General features: G+C 41.1%; 2 protein-coding genes across 6 annotated transcripts; both read right to left on the bottom strand.

Moving 5' to 3' along the window:
- Nucleotides 1–618: 618 nt before the first annotated feature.
- Nucleotides 619–7,700, bottom strand: LOC118206191 (golgin subfamily A member 6-like protein 6). Its single transcript, XM_035378502.1, has one exon. It carries the CDS (start codon nt 7,480–7,482, stop codon nt 4,519–4,521), a length of 2,964 nt encoding a protein of 987 aa, XP_035234393.1. The 5' UTR covers nt 7,483–7,700; the 3' UTR covers nt 619–4,518.
- LOC118206190 (soluble lamin-associated protein of 75 kDa-like) lies at nt 7,687–27,058 on the bottom strand. Of its 5 annotated transcripts, none has more exons than XM_035378501.1 (14): nt 24,739–24,808; nt 15,615–15,751; nt 14,650–14,749; nt 14,473–14,558; nt 13,695–13,866; nt 13,053–13,232; nt 12,658–12,780; nt 12,437–12,540; nt 12,055–12,097; nt 11,356–11,470; nt 10,876–11,035; nt 10,324–10,488; nt 8,463–9,947; nt 7,687–8,162 (listed from the first exon to the last, which is right to left on the bottom strand). In XM_035378501.1, the coding sequence occupies exons 1-14, from the start codon at nt 24,764–24,766 to the stop codon at nt 7,710–7,712; spliced, it is 3,351 nt and encodes a 1,116-aa protein (XP_035234392.1). In that variant the 5' UTR covers nt 24,767–24,808; the 3' UTR covers nt 7,687–7,709. The 5 variants fall into 5 exon arrangements, with proteins under 5 accessions (XP_035234392.1, XP_035234390.1, XP_035234389.1 ...); XM_035378499.1 differs by having other exon boundaries at nt 7,687–8,171; nt 8,472–9,947; XM_035378498.1 differs by lacking the exon at nt 24,739–24,808 and adding an exon at nt 26,266–27,058 and having other exon boundaries at nt 7,687–9,947.
- Between the last annotated feature and the right edge of the window lie 838 nt (nt 27,059–27,896).

Genomic DNA, 27,896 nt, shown 5'->3' with positions numbered 1-27,896 from the left:
TGTGCATCATGTACCCATCTATCTTCAGGGTACATTTCTTATACAATAACATTTAATGCAGTATTATGACGCATCAGTATTATGAAAGTATTATGAGTTTTGTACATGTTTTCTATAGCTTCAATATGCAAAAGGGCCCTGTCTGTTGAATGTACCTGAGAATGCTTCAGCTCGGCCAATGGTGCAGGAGAACAGCTTCTATTCGCACTTGCTTTTATTCAATTGGCTCAGTACTCCATTATTTTAGATTTGTAATTCACATGTGGTTAATGTGCACATCCTAAGCTTTTATTTGAGGGTATGTTTGTACGCTTTGGTTTCACCATGTAGGAATTGCAGAACGTTTTGAATACATAGTCCCCCCATTTCTTGGCCCCATAATGTTGGGGACATATTAATGTTATGCCTTATGTCATCTAATTTGGCAAGTTTGTCAAACCCATATGATCGTGTAAGGTAATTTGTGGAGCATTATATGAAAGGCCTGTGAATGGGAAGTGATAAAAGCTTTATTTAAAGACTATAGTACATTACGTTAAGATTCCGGTGGCCGAGACAGTTACACACTCTGTATGTAAATACAAAATTACAAAACACATAAAAAAACAGAATGAGATGTGAGGTGTTCAATAAGTAAAGTCTTTATTTACTACCAAAGATAGGTACAAATCACAGCATTTGAAAAAGAAAGTTCTGCAAATTTTATTCAAAAAATTGATACACAGTAATAGAAAGTCTACCCTTATCGAAAATTTGTGGCCTAAAAAATAGTGTACATAGAAAACTAGAGCAGTGCTATTTGTATGTTAAGTGGTTTGTCAAATCGGGACAGATGTATTGACATTGCAACATCATATGGAAAAACATAACCACAAAGAACGAATGAATACAGCAATTTTATAAACTAATATCTACTGAACGTTTAATGAAGCACAAGAGTCTACAAGTGAAATATCCCAAATATTTATTTGGGAGATAGCAAAGAATGCATATACAAGGTTAAAAAAAATAAAATGATAAAAAAGTATTTAAAATATTTCGGAATTTTTCTCTGATTCTGTTCTACTGATTTTCATAAAAGTCTATAAACATTATTACAATCAAAATCATTTTGGTGTTCTCTGAACGTTTGAAACAAAGTTCACATTCTTAATTTCTTCCATTTTCCTAATTTCACAAGAATGTGTGTAATAAACATACACATCTTCTAAAGATGTGTTGTTCATGTCGATCCTGATTTTGTTGGTCCAAATAATGGCAACATAAGCTAGGATTCGAACTGCATAATTTAAATCTTTGCAATGTGAAAGCTGATTTCGATAAGGAAATAGAAGTAACATGATAAAGATGCAAGACTGCTTGGCTTAATCACATCGTGCAATGTAGAAAAAAAGTACACATTTTAAGCAAACATCAAATTATAATATCACCTGAGTATAAGGACATATAAGCACAGGCTTTATTCACTCTTTCACAAAAACTGATACCAAGACAAGGGTTTTTGGACATCATGGCCACTGTTGAAAGGAGGACATGATTAAAAAACCCATATTACTGTTCCCTCCTTAGCTAAGTCTACCATAGATACATGGGAAAATGGCAATACTGTAACCCAGTTGGGAATTCATTTGAGAGGTATACTCGTTAAAATGAGAGATCCATCTAAAAACAGAGGGTAGTTCAATTATTTCCCCATAGAATATGCCAATTAGTTAATTTCTTCTAAGTGCCCACCAGGAGTTAATTTGTTTATTGTCACAATCACCCAAAAATTGTTAGCTGATTATATTTTGACTTTCAGCTAATTTAGCGAGCTGAGTACATTACGGTAAAGCATCCGCATTTTTTGAAGGTGACATCAATCAAAATACAAATTTTTTTAAAAAGTAGCCAGCTAATACAGCTCTTGTAAGAGTAGCATGTTTTTAGCCTACTAGCCAGGTGCATACAGTATGCTAACCTGAAGAAGATGGATGCTGCCTATTTAATTACATTTTTATTGTTGTTTTGTTGTTTTAATAGATGAAACATTTGTACAGTATCAGTATCAAGTATCAAATAAGGGGTCATATTTATCATTGAATATCTTTCTCTTTTTATGAGAAGACCCCCTGTCAAAAACAGGATAATTCATTATTAGACGTATAGCATAGATATATGGGTGATTTGCTGAACTAAACTACAATTTAGAAGAAGCTTCTCTTCTGAGCTATGTGTGAAATCAAACATAAAAACAAAAACACTTGTATACTACTAAGATTTGATATATATAAAAAAGAAAAAATACTGTCTAAATGCAAGCATAATATTCATAATTTGCCTTAGCTTCACAAACATGATCAAATCAAGCCTTTCTACCTCAAGTGAAGTTGAGGTCATCTCTGATTTTTTGCATGGCTTTGTATTATTTTACATTAAGATTATATGCAACCCTTCTGAGGAGCACATTCGAATGAGTCTGTAAAAAAAAACAGGAGTTGCCATCCTGAGCAGAAATGATCTATGTTCTATTCGCACTGAGAGCAATGAACATGACACCAGGTGTCATCTTAAACAGTCACACACTTCATCCTTTTTTTTTTTTTTACAATGAAAGCCATCCTTTCGCCGAACACTCACTAAGAAGCTTAAAAGAAAATTTGTTGCAGATTTTCATGCATAACTTCACACATCCGAAAGACCTTGTCTCTGCCATTGAATGTGTAATATCCATTTTAAATTTTACAGTGAATATTCTGCTATATTTTCACATTACTTTGAAACATTATTTATTTTTAAAATGATTCTACATTTCAATATTTCTGCATATTTTTTTCCCAAATGTTAGTTTATACACTTCAGAAGGTCATCCATCAAATAGTACGCTTTGAGCGAGACCAATTTGAGCGGAAGCCAATAATATATTTAGTCTGAAGTAGTTTACTGTTCTGCTTAACAAATGTTACTTAAATAGAACAGAACAATTGGGGAAAATGCTCTTTTTGGAACTTTTAGAGACACCGCTGGGCCTAAATCTGTCACCACTGAATATATTTTCCTGGGGACAGCAATTTCTTCACACTTATGCATTCATATCAAACTGTCCATTATAGTTAAGGCTCAGTGTTTGTCACGGTAAACATTGGCTGAAGTCGCAGAGCAGTCACGGCAAAGTTGCTGAAAATCACAGAAAACTGAAAAAGCGGAAGAAATCGAGTTTTTTTAAAATAACCATGTATTTATTAATTTAATTAATAGATCTCACACACAGAAGTGGGACATGACTAAAATGACATGTGCAACTGTAATAAGTGCTTGAAAATTTTTTTTTTTTTTTAAATCAACATGCAGTAACCAGCAGCTACTCTAAGAGTAAAATTCATTGGTAGGCTGGTTCATTTAATTGCTTCATTCAGTCCACTAAAGTAAAACACAGTTACCGTGTGTTCCTTTTCATTTCTTTTTTGGTACAACATGTAGTACGTTGCTAGGTTTGGTCTTTGATGGAGCTGTGGATGTTACTGTAACTCCAGAAGGAGCACTGGGCAACAACTGCAACAACTGGGAATCTTGATCGCAGCAGTGAAGAATCTGTATATATTGTCACACTTTTCTCCGAGCATTAGGCAATATTGATAAAATGCATATACCTATACAAATAGCACTGTAGGCTACATTAAGGTTGACAGTTTTCGTCCAAAACTGCCGAAAAATCAGGGAAAGCACTAAAAATTGAGGAAATTGTGGAAATGGCAAAAAGAGAATGAGAAAAGTCAGGGAACTGCCAAAAAATTGAAAGAATTCCAGAAACCGTGACGCCCGCGACTTCTGTGACAAAACCAAGCCTTAATTATAGCACGCATTGTTACCAACAGATCGTGTCCACTTTCATTCTACTTTCACATTTCGCTTAATATTAGAACAATTTGATATTTGATATTAGAACAAATATTAAATATCAGAACATATTTTCCAACATTGGTACATTTGTGTGAGTGTGTGTGTGTGTGTGTAAACAAAAATGATTCACAGATGTTAGAAGTTAGGGTAGGTACCTACAAACTACATTTTTAAGCTTACTACAGACCACACTACAGATATTCCGCTGAGACAGTTTAAGTGAGTGCTTCTTGGAGGGCTTGCTGCTGGTATTCACGGTTTTGTGGAAACTGAACTCTGAGCTGAATTTCATATTATAAAATACATGTCCCAGTAGCATGTCACAAAATATTGAATATTTTCAAATCCAATGTTCAAAATCAACATTAAAATCTTATATGATACAAATTATTGATTGTTGATCATTATTCATTATTGACGTTTAAAAAATATTTAATATTTATTTTTACGCATTTACGTATTCATTTTAACACCATTTTTAATCAATGTAATTTTTCTCCCTTTTTTTTTTGGAAAAATATTTTTTGAAATCTTACAAATAGACAATAAAAAAGGTAATGCCCTGCCCCCATTCACATAAATCCCTGTCCTAATTTATCTCTTTTTTAAAAAAATTCCTGACTTCCAGTTGCTACATGCTTACTTTTGGCTGAGGCGCTTAGATCTGCGTCGCGGTGCCACTGTCACAGGTGTTACTGTTGTTCTCTTCCTTTTCGGCCATTTTTTTCTCACAGGCGTCACCGATACGGCCTCCTCGGAGGACCCCGCATCCTTCTCTTCCTCCCCGTCGCTCTCTTCGGTCGTCTCTTCCTCTGACGTTTGGTCATCCTCACGGCCTTTCTGACGTCGCTTGCTGCGCCGCCCGGATCTACGCCTCGGCGTTGCCGTGCTTGCGTTGGCTTTTCTCTTCTGAGCTCGCTTCTCCAACACGGGAGACTCGTCTGCCTCGTCCGAGCTAGGGAGCAGCAGCAGAGCTTTGTGGCCCTCTCCGGCAGAGGAGGCCATCTCCACTTCTGCATCTCTCTCCATTCCGGCCTCTTCATCCCTTTCTTCCTTCTCTTCCCCCTCCATGACCTTGGTATCCCCAGCTTCTTCCTTCTCCACAGATGCCTCTCCCCCATCTCCAGTATCCTCCCGTTCCGTACAGTTATCTTCCACAGCCTCCGCTGAGTCTGCTGAGGCTTTCTCTTCTATCGCCTCCTCCTCCTGCTCTCCCTTTTCTGTGGCCACAACCTCCACTGACTCTGCTGTGGCGTTCTCCTCTTCTATCGCCTCCTCCTGCTCTCCCTTTTCTGTGGCCACAGCCTCCACTGACTGTGCTGTGGCGTTCTCCTCTTCTATCGCCTCCTCCTCCTGCTCTCCCTTTTCTGTGGCCACAGCCTCCACTGACTCTGCTGTGGCGTTCTCCTCTTCTATCGCCTCCTCCTGCTCTCCCTTTTCTGTGGCCACAACCTCTTCTGACTCTGCTGTGGCATTCTCCTCTTCTATCACTTTCCCCTCCTGCTCTCCCTTTTCTGTGGCCACAACCTCTTCTGACTCTGCTGTGGCATTCTCCTCTTCTATCACTTCCCCCTCCTGCTCTCCCTTTTCTGTGGCCGCAGTTTCCTCCACTACCTCTGTCTTCTCTCCCTCCTCAACCACCTTTTCCTCTGCTTCTACCAACTTTTCACCCACTGTCTCCACCTCCATCTTTTCCCCCTCTCCCTCAGATATTTCTTTCTCCTTCATTATCATGACCTCTTCTTCCCCAGCCTTTGTTGTTTCTCCCACCTCCTCCATCACCTCCTGCAATACATTTTGCTCATCATCCTCCACATTTCCCCCCTCCTCTTCCTCAGCCATGCTTTTCTCCTCCACCACATTTCCCACCTCCTCCTTCTCTGCCTCCTTCTCCTCCACATTTTCCTCTGTTTCCTCAGCCGATTCCTGGTCCTTCTTATCCTCCTTTTGTGGTTTTCTGCGTGTATATTTGCGTTTTGGTGTTACAATGTTTATTTTAGTCATCCTCCGAAGGACTCTTGTTGTTTTCACCTCATCTTGTTCCGCATTCTTCTCTGCCTTCTCCTTTGTAGTCTTCTCCTCTTTATGTTCTGCCTTGTCCTCTTCTGTGTTTTTATCCCACTCCTCTGTCTCCTCCTCTGGCTCCACTACTGATTGGCTGGTTGTTTTCTCTTTTGGTGGTTGTTTGCTGACTCTCATGGATGTACGTCTAGGGGTTTCCATGACTGTCTTGGTTCTTCTTCTCAGAACTCGAATTTCAACAACCGAAGACTCATCTGCTACCACTGAGCTCTTTTCTGCTGATTCTCCTTCTTCACTAGGAGTGACATTGCTTTCCTTCTCTCCCTCCTTTTCTTCAATCACTTTCTCCCCTCCCTCCTCTGCTATGTCTACTTGTTTGTCTACAGTAGTTTGTTTTTTTTCTTCTGAGCTTCCTTCCTCTTCCTGCCCCTCCTTTTCCAGTGTTCTCTCTTCTTCCACTTTTTCCTCTTGCTCTCCCCCCTTTCCTTCTGTCATCCCCTCTTCCATATTTTTATCTTCCACCAATAAAGTCTCACCTGGTTCTGCTGAGCTCTTTTCTGCAGGCTCTCCAGCATGTTCTTCAAATTTGTCTCCTTCTTCAGGAACCACTGCCTCTTTTTCCTCTCCCGCACTGTCACCCTCTTTTTCTACAACAGCCCTTTTGTCGTCATCCTCCCTGTTCTCTTCTACCATTTCCTCATCCTCCATTTCCTCTGTCCCCTCCTCCATCTTTTTTCCCTCCTCTTCCACCCTTTCCTCTGTACCTTCCTCCATCTCTTTACCCTCTTTCACCCTTTGCTCTGTAACCACCTCCATCTGTTTCCCCTCCTCTTCCACCATTTCCACTGCTTCCACCTCCATCTGTCCCTCCTCTCCATCCAGCTTTTCTCCTTCTCCCTCATTCTCCACTATTTTTTCTTCCTCCTCCACTACCTTTTCCTCTTCCTCCCTGTTTTCTACCGCCTTCTCTTCCACCTTTTCCTCCTCAGCTGATTCTTGTTCACTCTTGTCCTTCTTGCTGAGCCGTTTATATTTGCGCTTTGGTGTTATTATGACTACTTTCGTCTTCCTCCTCAGAACTCTTGTTTTTACCACTTGTGACTCATCTTCTTCATCAAGGCTCTTATCTAGCATCTCTGCCTTTTCCCCCTCCTCATCTTCCTTACCCTCCACATTTTCCTCTTCCACAACCTTTTCACCCTCATCCTCCATCCTTTCCTCATCTACTACCACATTTTCTTCCTCTACCTCATTTTTTCCCCCAGCATTTTGTTCAGCTTCTTCTTCCCTTTCCTCTCTCTCAATCTCTTTATTCTCATCTACCTTTGCCCCTTCCTCCTCCATCACAACAGTTTCCTCCCTCTGCTCATCAACCCTGTCATCCTCCACAGCCTCCTCTTCCTCCTCTGCTGCTGCTTGGTTTGTCTCATCCCCTTTCAGCTGCCGTTCGCTAAGTCGTTTGGATTTATGAACAGATGTTTTTTTGACAGTTGCTCTCTTTCTCAGAACTCTCCCTTCTGCCTGAGGCTTGTCTATTTTTCCCTTCTGCTCTTCCTCCTCCAACTTTTCATCATCCTCCATCCCATCCTCCTCTACCGCTTCCTCTTCTTCCTCTGGCTCCTCTTCTGGTTCTTTTTCTGTCTTGTGCTTCTGTCCGCTAAGTCGTTTGGATCTACGCGGAGTTGTTTTTTTGACAGGTGTTATTGTTCTGTTTCTCAGAACTCTACGTTCCACTACTAGAGACTGGCCTTTTTGTGTTGTTTCTCCACCCTTCTCTTCCTCATGTTTCTCTTCATCCTCATCGTCATCTACCTTTTCATCTTCTTCCTCTTCTTCCTGTTGTCGTTTACTAAGCCGTTTGGATCTACGCGGAGTTGTTTTATGACAGGTGTTATTGTTCTGTTTCTCAAAACTCTACTTTCCGCCACTGGAGACTGACCTTTTTCTGTTGTTTCTCCCTCTTTCTCCTCCATCTCTTCCTCCTGCTCATCTGCCTGCCCCCCCTCCTCATCCTCTTTATCCTCCACATTGTCCTCTGCCACCATGTTTTCAGCCTCATCCTCCATCTTGTCCTCTTCTACCACGTTTTCTTCCTCCTCTGTTAACGTTTGAACCTCATCTTCCTTATCCTCCACATTCTCCTCTACCACCGCCTTTTCACCCTCATCCATCATCTTTTCTTCTTCTACCACCTTTTCCTCCTCCTCTGTTAATGTTTGAACCTCATCCTCCTTATCTTCCACATTTTCCTCTTCCACCACCTTTTCAGCCTCATCCGCCATATTTTCTTCTTCTACCAGCTTGTCACCCTCATCCTCTATTTCTTCCTCCTCCTCCTCTCTTAACTTTTCACCCTCATCCACCATCATTTCCTCTTCTACCACATTTCCCTCCTTCTCTGTTAATGTTTGAACCTCATCCTCCTTGTCTTCCACATTCTCCTCTACCACCGCCTTTTCACCCTCATCCATCATCTTTTCTTCTTCTACCACCTTTTCCTCCTCCTCTGTTAATGTTTGAACCTCATCCTCCTTATCTTCCATATTTTCCTCTTCCACCACCTTTTCAGCCTCATCCTCCATCTTTGCCTCATCCACTACCACATTTTCTTCCTCTACCTCATGTTTTTCCCCAGAATTGTTTTCTTCGTCCCTTTCCTCTCCCTCAATCTCTTTATTCCCATCTGCTTTTGCTCCTCCCTCCTCCATCACTACAGTTTCCTCTCTCTGCTCATCAACCCTGCCCTCCTCCACATCCTCCTCTTCCTCCCCTGCTGCTGCTTGGTTGTTCTCATCCTCCTTCAGGTGTCTGGATCTACGAATAGATGTTTTTTTGATCATTACTGTCTTGTTTCTCAGAACTATCATTTCTGCACAAGGCTCCGGTGGCTCCACTACTGTCTGTTCTTCTGTCTTGTCCTCCATCTGTTGTGCTCCACTAAATCGTTTGGATTTACGCACAGTTGTTTTTTTGACAGGTGTTATTGTTCTGTTTCTCAAAACTCTACTTTCCACTACTAGAGACTGGCCTTTTTGTGTTGTTTCTCCACCCTCCTCGTCCTCATCTGTCTCTTCATCCTCATGGTCATCTACCTTTTCATCTTCTTCCTCTTCTTTCTGTTGTCGTTTACTAAGTCGTTTGGATTTACGCACAGTATTTTTTTTTGCAGGTGTTTTTGTTCTGTTTCTCAAAACTCTACTTTCCGCCACTGGAGACTTGCCTTTTTCTGTTGTTTCTCCCTCTTCCTCCTCCATCTCTTCATCCTCATCCTCCCGGTCTTCTTCTACCTTTTCTTCTTCTTCCTTCTGTTGTCGTTTGCTCAGTCGTTTGGATCTACGTACAGTTGTCTTTTTGACAGGTGTTTTTGTTTTGTTTCTCAAAACTCTACTTTCTACTACTGGAGCTTGGTCTTTTTCTGTTGTTTCTCCACCTTCTTCCTCCTCCATATTTTTATTATGACCCGTCCCACCCTCCTCTACCATTTCATCTTCTTTCTCTAGCTCCTCAACTGATTCTTTTTCTGTCGTCTCGTCCACGAGAGGAGATTCATCTGCAGTCACATCCTCATCTTCCTCCTTATCTTGCACTTTTTTCTCCAATTCATTCTGCTCCAGTATTGTCTCTACTCTATGTTCACTACAATCCTTTTGTATCTTCTTCTCAACCTCTACTATTTGATCATTGCCACCTTTCTCAGATAGTTGATAGGAGACCTCCTTTAGATCAACTAGCAGAACAGCATTATCGCAGAAGTCCTTGGAGGTCTCGGTCTCTTCTGTCTCTTCCTCAGCTGCTTCTTCTTGTCCATCGTCTCTCAGTGGGCTGGATTTGTCTTGAGTTTCTGTCTGCTCCATTTCAGGGCTTGGTTCTTCGTCATTGTCTTCCTCTTCCTCTGCCGTTACATTTGAAGGAACTACTGCAGACTCGTCCGAGTGAGCATCCTCCAATGGCAGCGCAGCTTCTACAGGGGGGCACTCCACTTCTGGAGAGACCTCCTGCTCTGCAGAGTCTTTAGCCACTTCTTTAGGAACTGTATGTACAGTATCCTGAATATCAGAAAGAATGACACTCCATATATATCATACGAACAATTGGAACAGAACAGGAATGTAACGGCGGGATATACATGTGTTTTAGTGGGTAACATCTACAGCTATTACATGTGACAGTGTAATAGCATAGAGGCCCCTGGTACAGTTTTACTAACGGCCAAAAACAACTTTTCACACATGAACGGGATGTTAAATTCCCAATCTTTATCACAAGGGACCACTACAGTGTAACTGAATCTGAAAATATACATTTTAATATCAATTTGAGATGACGTGAACAACCTTGCTTCTTTGAAATGCAAATCAATGCCACATTAACCTTTAAGAGGCAGTCAATGCCAGAGAGAAAATAACCCACAATATGCCATACCTGTACCTCAGTGTCCATCTCAATGTCCTCCATATGAATACCCTTCCGCTGTAAAGCCGCTGGCTCCCCCAATTCCTGGTTGGCCGCTCCCTCCTCTTGCTCTTCATCGGTAATCACATTGCAGTCCATGGGCTCTGGCTCCATATTTTGTACAGGCCCAGCTTCCTGTAAAACCACCCAAGCAATTTCTCATTGAAATGTAGGCCTCTGTCCTCCAGCCAACTTCACAGCAAAAAGACAGAAGGAACTGAAAATTCCTGAATGAAAAATGTTCTCACAGTGGATTCAAGACATCAATCACAGCATCAAATATAAATATATTGTTCATATAGATACAGTATGTAGGTTGTCCACAGGAAATGGCAAATGATGACAAGACAATGAAGGCAATGTAGGCAATGGTTGGTAGGAGATGTAAGTCTTGGTAAAAGATAATACTGAAAACAGAACTACGAGACACTGAGAATAGCATAAAATTCTGATGCGTTGTGGAAGCTGCTTTCACCGAGTTATCGCCAGCTTCAGGCTGCTCTAGCTAAAGCAATTCCTCACCATGGCTTCCTCTTCCTCCTTTCGGTCCTCTTCCTGTGGGGCCACAGTCTCGTCCGCCACCTCATCACTGAGGCCTCCTTTCTCTTCCTTCTCTTCTACCGATTCGTCGGCTACCAGCTCCGCAGCAGGAGCTTCCACCACAGCTTTGGTTTCTTCCACCCTAAAGAACACACATTAGAGCTGGGTCCACAGCCTAGACTCATCCACCACCCTAAACAGCACACATCAGTGCTGGGTGCACAGGCTATAGACTCATTCTGCACCCTAAACAGCACACATCAGAGCTGGGTGCACAAGCTATAGACTCATTCTCCACCCTAAAGAAAGCACATTAGAGCTGGGTGCAGAGGCTATAGATGGATTTTCTTAACCACTAGGATGAGTAGAGCAGCCTGTTTGGAGAAAACTGGTCTCAGCATCCATCCTTCCAACCACTGTGGAACCAAAATGACCTAGATAATTGAGGCAATACCTCAATACCTGTGGATTTTCTCTGGTAGGCATTCTTCAGAAACTCCTGCAGTTTCCTTTCTTAGTCTCTTGCGCCTGAATTCCCCGCTCCTTGTGCGAGTTGAGACAGGCGTGCCTTCGATGCCTGAAACAAAAGGTTGAGAATCCACTTAGGGTACAATCAGGCACACATATTCCACTGCTCACAAATGAATCCACTCGCACACTGTATCCTCGTAATTTGTCCCTATAATACACAAACCTGAGACCTCGTTGTCTGACTGATTCAGCACCAGCAGGACAACTCACTGTCAAATCTGATAGCAAGCTCAGAAATCTATAGATTTTGTTTCAAATAAGTTCAAGTCAAATCCTGAAAAAAATATTTTGAAGAGACCGGCACTTGGAAAGACAAGTATGGTTAAAAACATAAATAAATAAAAAAGATTGTTTGATAGAGGGCAACGGCCAGTAAATAGCACTGTCCAGAGAATCACATTCAAAGGTAGGCAAAACTGAGTTCGCATAAGCCCTGTTCAAAAGTATTTGGACTAACAATTAATATATCAAACAAATCAGCTGTCAGACTTTGATCATACACCAGCAAAAAAAAAGTGGAATTCAAATTCATTTGGCATTTCTCCGCATAGCAATACAAACAGCTTGTCATGGTGATTTGCAAAATCATTTCAGTCATTTCACCTGCTGTTATTAATTTGAATTACTTGCCTTCTGTTTCTTTTATACGCTTATTAATAATCACCACTTCTTCCTGCAAAGTAAAAAAAAATTGACCATAACACAATATACTATTAAATACAAGCTTCAGAAAAGAGTTTGAAGATTGACAGCACTGATTTAGACAATAAAGAATCTTTCCATAAAAGGGAACTATATTACAATACAAATGTCATTAGGTAAAGACAAAGCTCTGTCAAATGAATACAATCAGATTTATTCAAAACATAACAATTCTTTGAGGACTACAGACTGATTGATTGTACTGTCCTACTACTACATTATCCTCCATTATCCTGTCATTTCTTGTTATTTCATTGTGTTTAAGAAACAAAAGAAAAAATAACTTGATGGTTAAAATAAAATAACATACCGTGCTCTCAATAGATGTTGTCACAATTCCCTGAATGGTTTCTTCCATTGTGACAACTTCAGTCTCCATCGATTCTCGAAGCAAAGATGACGATGAATCCTCCGCTGGAAAAAAAAATGCACTTATGTTTATCAGAAACTTTTAAATCAGTTGGGATCATTTGGAAAACTTTAGTGGATGTCAATACACTGTATTTCCTTGCCTGAATTTGGTAGCCTTACCTCTGTAAGTCGTCGTTTTGATCTTGTTGGCTATTTGAGACCTCTGAAAGGGGCCTCCTACGCTCTGAACCTCCCAAAGCAGCTCCGTGTCTGCTGGGTAAGCTGTCAGATACTGTTCACACACTGCAGAAACAAAGGGTACAGTCTTCTCTTACTATTAAGTTATTAAATGACTTATATTTCACATTGTGTATCTGGATAGATGCTTAGTCACTGCTTGGTGGATCATAGCCTCGGTGACTTTAAGGACGTTTTGCACAAAAATATTAATCAACGGCACAAATACTTTTCAATCTACCAACCTACCACCTTTCGTACAGTATTTTCATCAACTGTCGAAGCCATTTTGGGTGAAGCAAGATTGATCCCAAACTTGGATTTATCTGGATTCTCACCTCTGTACATGGCTGGGCTGAGAGGGTACTTCAGACCGAGGGCTTCCTCTTTGAAACAATCCACAAAGTCTTCCAGAATGCGAAGGCCATATCTATGACCACGGTGTGCCTTCCTGACAAACAGGGAATCCATGACAGGAAGCTGATAGCACTGGGTCAAGAAGCTGTTACACAAGCTGCCTGTAGGAGAGACACAGTAGGAGGCATCAAGACAGGGCACTTCCCAACTTTACAGAAAAAAAGCCTTTTGGGTTTACCAGAACATAATGTTACCGATCACAGTGCAATTACAAAAGTTCAATTTCTTTTAACTTTTCGTACAGTATGCCTTCAATGTTCTAATAAAGTTCTAAATAACTTTTTTTTCTTCAGAAACACCATCAAGTGAAATAAGAAAGAATGTTTGGCAAGTTTCCTGTTTCAGCATGGTTCTAATAACACCTTTTAAAAATGAAATGCATTCAAGGACAGTTTTCCATAATACTTAATACTTAAGCCGATTACACTACAGCAACAAAAGAGTAGCATCCATACATTTTTGGATTGGGAAAATTTGAGGTCCATTTTCACTTTATCAGGTGGATAAAGTTACTTTTCACAGTAACCCAGTGACATAAGCCAGTGAAGTAAAAGTTTCATTACCTTCAGGTTTGATTGAGTAAAATCCGATAGCCTCACCATCTTTCCAGAGGACTTTGGCAAAATCATTTTCACAGTGACAAAGAAAAGGTACTTCATTTTTTCCCATTTCCTTGGCTCTGTACACTATGCGGTTGAGAACATACAGCACTATCCTCTCTCCGAGTGTGTTCACCTAGAAAGAACAAAGCGCAAAGCCTGGTTATGACTGCCATTGGTTTTAAGGCACAAAGACTGGTCATGATTGCTAAGGTTTTACAGCACCAAGACTAGTTATGACTGCAATGGGTTTTTTTTATCTCATAAAAGCACATCCTCTCTTTCATTCAAAATTGAATTCTTACAGTGTATGAAGGGACATTATCCATTTCCAAGGAGGAAAAACAACATGGGAAAAATAGAAAACAGCTGCCCAGAGCCCTCTCACTTGGCAAGGACAATTATTTTAGCCCAGGGCAGGGTCCGTTTTGTTCCTTTTGGTATTCTGAATGGCATCACTCAATTCCTTTTCATATTTCAATGCCGCATCACTCTAAATTATGACAGCATGTTATCTGAACACAAGGTCCAAGAACCAAATGCAGAAACCTCAGTGTGCAGAGCGTCTGAAATAAAACAGCTGTCTCTGATGAGATAAAGTCATAAAAACATACAGAAAATGGGTTTTAAGCGCCATTCCTTTCACTCTGAGATTTATTTTTGTGAACAGCCTCCGTGAGTTAATAACTATAATTCTGAGAATCTTAATTGTATGAAATTATGTTGGGTTAGGAACACGCACCTTCTGCAGACCCTCTCTGGAAGGGTCTGAGGTTTTGAGGATGTCTTCCACCGACCACCACCGATCCACCAGGTACAGCGCTACAGCTGGACACACCAAAAGCTTGGATTGAAACAAACGAACTCGCAACGAGGCAAGGGCAAAAAGACAACAATGGCCGGCAATGGCGGGGGTCACCTGTGGACTGGTCCTCGGGAGCGAAGAGAGCCAGCACCTTCTGACTGAGGTCCTCTCCGTAGAGTGGGACAAACCCCGCAGTGGATACGCTGAGGGGAATCTATTAAGAGAGGGAGAGAGAACGACACCCCATCAACAAGGGCACTCAAGGGACCGGTAGCATCTGCTGGTAGAACCCAAAGCTTGTAAGCACCCACAGTCTGTCACAGCCAGAGGCCGGATGTCAGTACCACAGCTGGAGCTGAGCGTACAGACGATGGCCAGAGCACACAGAGACCGCTGGCATCAATCACAATTCAAAGGGACTCCAGCTAAAAAGAAAATGATTTCCATAGCCTCATGAGAGACACTGCTTAGGCAAATTATGCCACTTAGCTTACACACAGAAATAAAAAACAGAGGCAGGCTAAAGTAGCATTCCATTCTGATTTTATTAAGGCCCTTTGCTTTTTCTGGTAGAACTAAAATTATTACTTGTAACTACTATATGGACTTCCGAGCTGATAGAGAACTATAAGAGTCAAAACTACTGAATAATATCCTTTCATCCAACAATAATATCATGCAAATAAGATGCTCTCGTCCAAATGTCTTGTTATTTACAATATTTACAATAATAATGCACTGTAAAATACTAATTGTCCAGCATAACCATTTTGATACTGAGCCAAACATACTATACACTGCCAAGTGCATTATCCAAAATGACTTGCATATTGACAGTAAACATAAGGGAAATATTGGGGAGTTTACAGTATTCTTGAGAATGTAGCATGAGACGTGTACAACTTGACTCCATAATGAAGACATTCGGGGAAAAAACAGTGGGAAACCAACTACAACAATAATCTGTTGAGTTAGCTTCACCAACTCAGCGAAACGAGCATTAGCAAAATCCAGCACAGCAAACTCATCAACCGTTAAATGGAATGCCTGACACTGCGGGAAGCAGAATGCTGTCCTACCTGTTTGGAGTTGGGCAGTGTGAAATGCTCTGGTCGGTCTGGGTTACTGTAGAGAAGATCTGACATGTAAAGTTCAGCCGAGCTCTGCAGATCTTCTTGGCTCATGGAGCCCAGGACATCCACAGGGAAGTCCATCCCTGGAACACAAGACACTGTCATCAATTACAAGAATGGGTACCAGTTCAACCCGAGGACACAAGACATTGTCATCAGTTACAGTAATGGGTAACAGTACAATCCTAGAACAAAAGACACTGCCATTAGTTACAATAATGAGTAACAGTCCAACGCTATGACACAAGATACTCTGGTTAGTTACGGTACAATAATGGGTACCAGTCCAACCCTACGACAACAGACTGTCATCAATTAAAATAATGGGCAACTTTACTTGAATAGCAGACCATAAAACATACCATATATGCCAAAAATCACACTTATGGTAGCATTATGAAGGCTTTATGGAGTATTTTTCAAGTAAGGAATATCACAACACTGACTGGTGAGCATGGTGTATTTTTCAAAGCAATGATTAAATACTGATGATAATTCATGACTCTAATTCCATGAGTGACTTTTTTGTTTACCTGAGAATTATTGTATTTAAGTAAACAAATTGCAGTCCAATACAATCAATTTTTTCTTTGCCTGCCATTGGCGGATAGGCTGTTGAACCCCTTAACCCTGCCTTTCATTTCAGTCAGAGAATTTCAGCACAATGACATTCTTCATACAATTTGAAAACTTACCAAAGACTAATTAAGAAATGGTCTGCCAGCTTAGTTATCTAGTTAGATTTATGTGAGGAGGCTTTGTTCAAAAAATTTGCCGTAAAGACATTCAACAAGGGAGTTATGACAAAATAATTAAACAGGAACTAGATGCAAGAGTGAAGGTGGGTACATTTACATGAAAGTGGCCTCCTTTAAAAGAATTTGTGTAGGAATGTATGTAATGATGAGTCAACCTACAATAAAATCATGTACATGAAATAACATACTGTCATCTGTCACATTGGGTTTTTTTATTTTATTGCCTTGTTCTAGAGGCATTATTTCTGTGATTGCACCTTCAATTCAATTTAAATGATTTACTATGAAAAAATAATACAATTTGGGCACCATGCAAAGTCAATGCTTCAATTTAATTCAAAAAATTTTTTTTATACAGGACCATGACAGATAATTACAAATTGCAAGGGCAGTCTTTCTTTGACAGGAAAATGTGGATCTTGAACTGCTTATCTCAGTTTGATATTCCAGTTTCTTTTTTTAGTAAATGCCTCCTGGAGAACTCTCTGCAACTACATAAACTAGCATAGGACTTGTCACCACACCATTCATGCAGCTCATAAAAAGTAATGTGAAAGGCCACTTAAAACATTAAAAATAAACATTCTGATAACACAAAAAATTGATGTTATGTGAAACACACCAAAGATTTCCAGAACATTAGAAGAGGCTCAATTCATGGTGACATGAAAAGGTTTTCTGCAACAATCAGTTCTGTTTCTGAGCGAGAAAATAGCAAAATAGAAGGAATGTGTGTCTCCAGTCTAACAACCCTGCTTTAAAACAGACTCGAGGGTTTGCACTGAACACAAATGAGCACAAGGTGGTAATAAACTCACTGTGGTGCGGGCTCGGAGCCAGAGTAGTTGGCTCGTTAAAATCCGCTCACCTCTTTTCGTGCCTTCAATAAACTTCTCTTCATCCGCACAAGTTAATTCTGAAGTTGCGAGATCTAATATTTTCATTTAACCTAATCTAAAATGTGAAGATTTCTAGAGAATGCTGAATGTTATCAATCTAATATGTGACGATTGCCAGAGAATGCTGAATGCAATCAATTTATTTTTCCATTAAAGATACTAGAGCTATTAAATCATAAAGATACTGTACTATTAATTATTACACATGTGCTGGGAGATCATCATCAGGATTGATGTGTTACTAATTACTGAATCTGGAGTCAATGATATTTTCTCTTGCTCCACTCATTCTTTGTCTAACAACACAATGTTATGTTGTAACAAAGCACACCTGAGGAGGCCTACATGCATGCTCACTATGGTGTTTTAAAATATTGAATACGTCTGAGCAACTTTGCTAAAACGTGTCACGTTTGAGCAGAAATCTGACATCACACAAAATAAAAATCTTCAAAGAAGGATTTTAAAAAATTAAATTTGGGGTGATGTTTCTTTGCTGAGCAGGGGGATGACGTCTGGCAAAACTTTTTTCCAATCACCGTTACTCCCATGATCAACATCTGTGATTGTGCAAGCTAGTCACACACTTCGGTATCCCCCATGGCAAACGCGAGAGTCAAATCTGCGGTCAGAGTTGGCTGCGTTCAGAAAGGCTTCACTGGATGGCTGCTTGGCACCCTGATCTCATTATGTGTTTGCTGAAATTCTCATACTGAAGTAAACCTTTTGTTTTCTTGCATGTCCTTTTATATTTACTACTCAATTTCATAATGTGCAAACTGTAGACTGCAGGCGTATAGTATCAACCAGAACAGTCGCTGGGGCACATTGAGACAAGGCCAGATCTGTCAACTGTAATTCTCCATCCTGCATGGCACAAAAGCCAGTTCTGTACCCCCCTGTGGAGCCAGCCAGAGTCACCACAAGAAGGGCCAACTATACGTATGGGGTGTGCACTATACGTGTGGGGTATGTACTGTACGTGGGGGGTACGTAGTGTCCGTGAAGGGTATGTACTGTATGTGCAGGGTATGTACTCTACATTAGGGGTATGTACTGTATGTGCAGTGTATATACTGTATGTGGGGGTTTATGTGCATGCACAAACCCAGTTTTTTTGGGTGAAGGAGCTTTGAAGCAGCCACAAATCAACTGATGATGGAAAAAATGAAATAAGACTAAATAAAAAGATATGATTTCACTGTATTACTTCAGTTAATTTTCAAGTGTTCTCCTGTTTGATTTCTCAATCGGTGTAATAAAAGCTAACACTGAAATGATGTCTCGGATGGCTAATCAAACAAGATAATGCAATAACTCTGCACACAATTATGCATAATCAGAATCATAAAATAATAATTTATATCATAGCTATGTCAACATGCAGGATACAGTGATGTGCCAAAAGTACGCAAAGCAGGATGCAACATGAATAAGACTCAGCACAGACAGAAATATTCAACACGAGACCTTGGCTGTGGGTAGTAATTCCTGTTTTATCTCGTTTTGCAACACTCCCTTCTAAAGTGCTGACTATTCCCTGAAAACAGTCCCAAGGACACACTGTACACTCAATATCCCACAATGCATTTCAATGATTATAAATTTAACATCTAAGGACAATGTTAATTTCGTCAATAGTAAACAGACAACAAAGAATGTGGAGGGAAACATGGCACTGTTATGTACTTGAGGTTTTCACTGGCACCAACCAGCTAACAGGAGAACAGTTAGTCCTGCTTTCTGTTTCAGCACTGAGGCACAGTTAACAAAGACGTTCTTCAATCCCTCCCCACAAATGTAATTCGCATCTCCATATAATGGGTCTTCTATATGGAATAACTGCCCCTTAAACATGGGACTGGACCAAACCTCGGTTGTTGTGCATGGGTTTGTCTGGTGTTATGCATGACTGGGGCCAGTCAGGACAGAGAACCCTCACATAACCTGTCTCAAACACGTTGACACATGTCATACATTCAAGAGGTTATAAATACAACATTTCCCAGAATACAACAGCTAGCATGGCGGTGAGCAGCTTAGCTGAACATCCTGCTGCTAACTCTAAGCCTGGTTTCCCTGCAAGCGCACACCTGTCACATGTAATCTATGTCACATGCCCTGCCTCAGGATTGGCCGCAGGGCAGGAGGCAGGGAGGGCACAGAGTTCGACCGAGGCAGTCCGTCTGCACGTGAGCAGAACAGCCAACTGTCAGCCAGAAGATGTTCAAATGGTGGGAGACGTCAGGGACTGTCTCCGATTCCTCGCATAAAGAGCTCTCTGTCCACAGTCAAGACGATGAAGAGAAATATTGTCTGGGTTCAAGCACAGATCTGGGGCTCCATCTCACCCCGTGTGTAGGCCCACTGCTAAATGCAAGGTACTGTCAGCTCATCCTCTAATTTAAATGAGCATAAGAAATGTGAGTTCCTGGGCTCAGCAAAAAGGGTATAGTTAAGGTGCTAGATGACCCTGCCCTCTTTCCCAAACTCTTTCAACAGAACACACTGAGTTTGGTAGCACTGACTTGTATATTTCACAACAAAGACAAAACATTTAGGGCAGAACCTATTATAAACCTTATAAATCAGGAGTTTCCCAGATGAAGAAAATCATTTTCTGATTACCTATAAGTAGTGTAAATGAATTTTTAGTGTTTCTTTTACATACGGTGTATACCCTCAAGGAAAGAGCATTAGTACACTTCACAAAGGAATTCGGAACACTGGCCATTCTATTGGACATCCATTCCTGTGTAACAAGCATTGGAGTGTAATATGGCCTGCAGCCTCTCCCTGCCCCAACAAACTCAACGCCCTGCACTAACTCTGCATTCCTGGGGACTCCACCTAATGTCAGAGGGGAAGCATTCAGTTAAAAGATTGGTACAGTGCTTCACTGTGAAGAGTGTGTGGGCTATGAGCAGTTTGGTACAGTACTTCACTGTAAAGGGTCTTATCTTTGTATATGGGCCAATAGGACTGTTTCTGACTGCAGAAGGATAGCGACCATACATTCAGAGGCAGTTAGTGTACACACACACACACGAGGACACACAAATCCATCCATCCATCCCCCACTCACCCTGGCACCTATCCCAGTGTGCATTGGGCTGGCAAATGGAGGAATACACTCCGGACAATTTGGGGTCTCCAATTATGTCTTTGGACTGTGGGAGGAAGCCGGAGTACCCAGAGGTACCCAAAGGGCCCAGGCCGGGATTCAAACCCAGAACCTTCTTGCCGTATCGCCCACAGACACGTCTGTATTTTTTAATTGTTTTCAACTTTGCATGAAACTTCAACACCCTTAAAAACTGGTTATCACTGCTGAAGCAAAGCACATTCGATTTCCAGCACCTACAGAAGTTAATGAGTTATTTTTTTATGGAGATCTTTTAACTTTGAACCTGGAAATACTCCTTGGCATACAACAAGGTTTCATTCCATACGTTAAGTAGAAACAGCAAAAGTTTGGTTCTCTATAAACGTTTTTAGTTTTAATGTGCCTTTTTCGAATTTGGTTGCATTCTCTGACTGCCAACGCAAGTTCCTTGGTGAGTTCCAGGTGCTGGCAGATTTGTATGACACACCCCCTCCACCCTTCTAGGTGGTGTTCCAATTAAGGTGGACCACAAAAACTCCAGCTTCATTAGCACACCCAAACAGGCTTGTTGGCTGTGAGGTGCAGAAGTGTCCTGCCCTCACATTAATAGGAGCAGGAACTGCTGTGTAAGTGCGCAGCACTGGATCTGACACACTCCCCAGAGAAATACCTGGCTGTGAAGAACAGGCCGAGCAAGATTTTCTTTCACTTCATGTAACTGAACAGCGCCCATGGCTAACAGCATTAGCATGTGCTCCCTCCCCCAATTCTATTTTACGGGTATGCTAATGTTCCCAGCTAGCCTGCTTGCTAGCAGGTAAATCATAACAAGCAGTCACTTGCTTGAGAGCTTCAGCATGCTTTAACTTCACTAATGTATTTCCAATCTGATTCTTTGCCATGAAGGCTGACTGAGGATACAGAAGTCTTCAAATCAGGTCACACACAGAGGGAAGACTTTCCATTTAATCTGTGAAAATCCTCACTAAAATAAAATCAGTTCATTCAACTGAAGATGGCTACAATTTGGAATTAGCTTGTTGGCCGTACTTAAATAACTATATTTAGTATTTAGACTGCAGCTGGGGTAAATCTGAACTGGCGGTTCAGCAGGATGTCCTGAAGAAGTTCTCACATTGGCTTAAACAATAACCAATCAGGGCATGAGAAGGAACCATTTTGTGGAGGGTCTTGTGGGGGCTCTGGTCTGGATCGATGCCAATATAACCACAATCGCTGAGCCATTTTGCTTTCAGTTCTGTAGAGATGAGGGGCAGACTTGGATGGAAGCACACCAAGCAGGCTCTGACTAGTTGTCTACAACATGTATTTTTACACAGTGGCTTTCTATTTGGGGTCAATGGGGGGATGGGATGATGGTGTCATGACAACTAAAAGATCAGCATCAAATCTCCAAAACACTCTGTACCACTGCTTAAAGAGGGAGAGAGAGAGAGAGAGAGAGAGAGAGATCTAGACAAATGTGTGGAACAGATTTATCAGCAATGACCCCAGAATCTCTTCCAAAAAGCACAAGACAAAACTATTGAAAATATTATCATTTACAATTTTATTATAAAATCTTTATGCAACTCCTTGAACTGCAAAAAAATGTTTTAAAAACTGGTCAATAACTAGTAATTAATTTAATGCTGTAAAATATTGCAATTTCCAACATTGTACAAATGTTAAAGAATAAATAAATTTGTTGATGGTTCTGGCATATCTGAAGCTGTTACTCAATCATAAAAAGTTAGCGTTCACTGGAAAGGTCTCTGACCCCTCACAGACACAGGGCCAGTGCACACCGCTGAGTTCACAAATAAAACGCATGAAAACAGGATTCAGACACACCAAGGCCACTTGTCCCTAAATTGGTAAAATTGTCTTTCCAGCTTTCCAGAGACTGAATGTCACACGGTCTGCAATAAACGTGAGCTGAAAGACCCCCCCAAAAAATGCAAAATCCTACACAGAGTGTGTTTTTCACTCATTGAGCAGAACTGAAAAGTACACGTTACATAACCCTATAAGTGGCCGAGCAGGAAACATAGAGTTAACACCCAAGGCTGGGCCCCTTCGCTTGTGGGAGTGGAGCACTTATAGACGGTGACGTCACTGGTGCAGTTCCATAGTACACACAGCCGTCTCTGTTACACACCTCCATTTTCTCCTCAGTGTCAGGCTGAATTTACGCTGGCAATAAAGCTGCGAGCAGAAGCAGACCCCCACCCACCCACCCACCCCCCCACACGCTGGCTTTCTCAACCACACGCGCTGAGAAAATGTCCTCCTATGCACCGCAACTTATGCAGTCCATACGTTTTTAACGGCATTCCCTGGCCTCAGTACCCCCAGTCTATGGAACAGCGCGCAGTTCAGTAAAAAATAGGTCTGCCCTCTGTGACTCCAAGGGCGGGCGGGCAGGCGGGCGGGCGAGTGAGAAAGTCCATTACCGCGTAGCCCCAATGCTCCACAATCAGGTGATTTCAGTGCGGGCGGCGAGAAGAAAAGCTTATCAGATCACGTTTGAAAAAGATTTGAAAAGCCAGCCCCGGGAGCGACGTCTGCTCGAGAAGTAAGCTCAGAGGCGCCCGCCCTGGATATTGAGCTGGGCGCTGATGTTACAGCCTGTGCAATATACTAGAGTGGCAGGCTTTAATTTGGACAGGCTCAGAGCCACTCTCGACCCCATTATCTCTGCGTGTCCTCCGTGCGCTGTGGCTGGCACTGACACACACACAAACACACACACACACACCCCTGTCAGTCGCGATTACAAGCCAAGCAGAAACTCGGCTGATGCGCAGCTGACTGTGGAACCAGCTGAACTCAACTGCGCGCTGCCGTCTCTGCCTCTCGGCTAAGGGCTGCGCGCAGCGGAGAGATGTCCTCACAAAGCAGCAGCTCAGCCAGTGTTCAGGAGGAACGTCCTCACAAAGCAGCAGCTCAGCCAGCGTTCAGGAGAAACGTCCTCACAAAGCAGCAGCTCAGCCAGCGTTCAGGAGAAACGTCCTCACAAAGCAGCAGCTCAACCAGCGTTCAGGAGGAACGTCCTCGCAAAGCAGCAGCTCAACCAGCGTTCAGGAGGAACGTCCTCGCAAAGCAGCAGCTCAACCAGCGTTCAGGAGGAATGTCCTCACAAAGCAGCAGCTCAGCCAGCGCTCAGGAGAAACGTCCTCACAAAGCAGCAGCTCAACCAGCGTTCAGGAGGAATGTCCTCACAAAGCAGCAGCTCAGCCAGCGTTCAGGAGAAACGTCCTCACAAAGCAGCAGCTCAGCCTGCGTTCAGGAGAAACGTCCTCACAAAGCAGAAGCTGAACCAGAGCTCACAAAAAACCGATGGTCACTTCAGAGAGTCGTGAAGACAAACGCCCAGCTCAGAAATGTTCTGTGTCACTTTTGCTGGAACATGCTGTAACTTTAATGCTGCAGGAACTTTGTCAGTCCTGCTCCGAGACTTTTTTTGGGGGGTGGGTTTCTTTATTCACCTTATCTTCTTTGAAAATTCCACTGCCGATTATTTTTCTTTTAGGTCTGAGCTGATGAGCAATCTTTAACTTTCAAGTTAAACAGTGCACTAACAGCAGAATGGCCCAATATGGAACGTGCGTAGGACTCTGACATGGCCAGCTGAAGGTTGTAAGTTCAGATAGCGGGTAAGACTCTGTAATTTTACCCTGGGACAAGGTGCTTTATCTCAACCATTTGAATATACATATGAATTATACATGTTTGCATATTGCTTATGGTGACACTGGCCTTTTTCTCTCTGAGAAATCCAGTCTAGATAGAATTTGATAGGAAGCCTATGAACTTTGAAATGCCATCTGGTTTTTCTAACCTAAAATACCATTTTCATATATCATTCCATTGGCAATAGACAATATTAAAAGTGCAGTCATAACTTAAACAAACTGCAAGACATATGCAAAGCAAACATTCCTGAGAGAAACAAACTCCTATTTGGTCTCATTTTAGATATTTCTTTTACAAAACATTCGCTTTTGTACTTCTGCAGTAATATCAGTAAGTAAACCTCTCTTTATCAATCAAACATTATAATTTACTTACAAGACATGTTTAACAAGACTTGATGCCATTTGTAAATTACATAACATAAATTTATATTCAAAAGTCAATTAACCATCTGGAGCTTAATTTTCAATAACAATGTCCTACTTATGGGTTTGAGCCAGTTACCAAATTATAGAGTTTAAATTGTTATTCAAAAGTGATAGCTGTAGAGTTTACAGAACAATTCTCCATAACAAATGTAAAGCATATATTATAAAAACATAACTTACAAACATAATTCACTTCCTTTAAATGCATAATTGTCTGGGGAAACCCACCAGATTCATCCAAACTTGTAACGGAGTAGACCAAAACAGAAAGGTTTAAGTGTAAACATATAAGTTCAGACGACAAGCTTCGGTTATTTTTACAGTTTGTGGGAGGGGTTTATGTATGGCTGGCCCGATTTCATGCAAGACAACACAAAAAACAAAGAACATTTCACAACCCCCAACATGCCTTACAAGAACGTTATCTTACCACAATGTTAACTTAAGTGTTATTGCTTAATTGAGTACAATTAATTAATACAATTTCAGATGAGCAGAGCCAGAAAAAAACAAACTTTATCCAAGAATGCATACCTTTAGGTTTAGAGAGAAAAACCAAAGTTCCCTTAGTTTGTGAACAATGAGTTCACATATTACACAAATAAACGCACAATTCTGCAAAGGGTCGCCGTGCATATTTAAGCAGGAATTGGAGGCAAACTGGCCAAAAAGACTGCCGACAGCAGTACCCTAACCTAAAAGAGTGACTTTGGCTATGTTTGATCAAGTCAGCCAGAAAAATGGCCTCACACTCAGGAACAAAGGCACAAGAACATATGTGGAACTGAAGAAATGCCTGAGAAGACAGGGGGCCATTGCTGAACACAAAGGGTGGGTGTGTGCAGTGATCTACCCGCCATAGCCTACTTGAGGAGCGCAGTCATTGGATCCAAACACAAGCACCCACAGCGATCAAAATGAGTCAAATCCAAACTGTTGATAATTATGAGAGACAGCTGAAGCTGTTAAGACTTAGGTGCTTAGGTTTTTATTTTTTGTTTAGTTTTTTTTTTTTTGCCATCTCAGAAATAAATCCATTCGCGCAAAATGCGGAACAGGCTTAGTTTACTTTGTACGAGAATTTTCCATCTCCAGAACAACACTCTAAAGCATATGACCAAGAACGCATTTCCCAATACTTGGCTTTTATTTGCATTATGAATTCATTCTTGTACACTGGAATACGTATCCGTTGGTCAACTTTTACGCTTTACGTTTGCAGAAGTGTACATTAAAAAAAAAAATAAATAAACAATGCACCGTGTTTATGATTTAACTGGTAATATTGGAAGCTGTTTTCAGTTAGTGTGATAAAGCGCGTCTTTTCGGGAACAAATGCATTGGAAATGTCTATTATTCCTGTGCATTTGCCATTACAGAGGGTTACCTGATGTAATCAAAACAATGTCTACACATTCTTAGGCGCGCAATGTCCGCATTACCACGGCGTTGCAAGAAAATATTTCCTAATTTTCCTTTTGACAACTGTAACAGTGCACAAGTAGGACATTAACAGTGGAAAGCTGAGAAGGACTGGATTTAGCAAACAATCCTTAATCCACTGTTGGTGATGCTTTTTCGACTCACTGCGCCATACTACTACAGGCAAATTCGTTCTACGTTATACACATTATAGAATTTGAAACACTCCAAACGACTTTTAAAGGGCGCACCGCCGTCAGCGGCCAAAATGAATCGGAAACTCACCTCAGTTTTGTTGTAGACTCTTTTTTTTCTTCCAGATATGTTTATTTATTTAATTTCAATTCCGTAAACCCCTTTGATAGTAGTATTACGTGTTCGTACTCTGCGCTCGCTCTGACGCACGCTCCCTCAACATTGCCCGCGGCCAGTTAGAATAGCAGACTGTGTACAATCGTGTTACATAACCTTATCCAAAGCAAAAACACTCTCGGAAATCGTTTCTGAACGCGCTACATCTTCTATTACTACGCAGATAACCCAAAATTAATACTTGCTGTGGTTAAATAAAAGAAAACAAAAACATGATCTTATTCGAGCGTAGAAAATACACGTTTTTGTTCATACTCTTTTGTAATGGACGGTTTCTTTCGAACCAATCAGCATCTCTGTGTGTATTCAAAAAGAACTTCAGCTGTGAATAGTCGGGTGTATATTATTTAAGCTAAATGGAAACATTTAAACGGAATACATCGGACTGTATATGTTTCTGAAAATATACAACGAAATAAAATAATATAATAAAGCTTGATGTGTCCTAATTCTTTAATTATTCTAACTAATCATGATAGAACAAAATGTCTTTTGTCCTATCAATCTGGTTATCAATTTAGTCTATTTCTGTCACGTGTTGTTTTTATTATGAATAAGTAGATCTGGCTATTAAAAATACTTCTCACACACCCACATGACCCTACCCCCTTCCCTCGTAGCCCTCAATTTCCCCCAACTCATAAACCCATTAGGACTCTATAGGCTAATGTCAAAGATTATTACAGTTGAAACGGTTTAACCTAAAGGAGGCTACTTAAACCCAACCCCCTGATTAATCGCTCAAGCGGTGAACGTAGGTTTTCCCTTCCTTGCGTTTTACATGTAATTAACACGTTGAAAAAAAATCAGTTCATAGTATGCTTGCATATAGTTACAATATATTTATAATTATATTACAATATATTTAGCAGATTTTGTGAAATGGTAAATATGTTTGAGCGCAATGGCATCTGCCAATCCACGTGGGTAGGGTATCGTTTAAATCGCTTTGTTACTGTTGGAGGCGATATCAGGAGGTAAAAATCCATAGCGGGCTTAAACAAATGAACCGATTCAAAAAATCATCAACAAATTAAGACACAAGCGCTCATTCTTGCGCAATTATATATTGCTGAACTCATTGTTCTTTTCCCCTTTGCTTATTATTACTTGCCAACATGAGTACTATCAATAAAAACACCAGTGGGTGGTATCAGACTCGCACGCACGCACGTACACACACACATACATACACACATATATACATACACATTAGAACTTCTTAATATATATTCAAGATGGACTGATTACTTATTAAAAACATTGGCTGGTTATATTTAATATGTTGATATCTACATGGCCTCTATGGTATGTGATACAGAGGACTGCCATCAATGCCTGACACTTCAAAGACGAAAATAGTCAGAAACCATATCTGTCACATGCTATATATACTGTAGTGAGATGTATACACATGTAAACTTTACCTTAGCTATAGGCAAAACTAAATACATTCTCTAAGAATGCCAGGGCATTCATGTGCATGTTTCCACTGCTAACAGCCAGATAAGACACTGCAGACATTAATGAAAATTGTTCTGCAT

Source organism: Anguilla anguilla, chromosome 10 (genome assembly GCF_013347855.1).
Source record: "Anguilla anguilla isolate fAngAng1 chromosome 10, fAngAng1.pri, whole genome shotgun sequence".
NCBI lineage: Eukaryota > Metazoa > Chordata > Actinopteri > Anguilliformes > Anguillidae > Anguilla > Anguilla anguilla.
The sequence above is the reverse complement of the archived record's forward strand: the minus strand, read 5'-3'. Positions and strand labels throughout refer to the sequence as shown.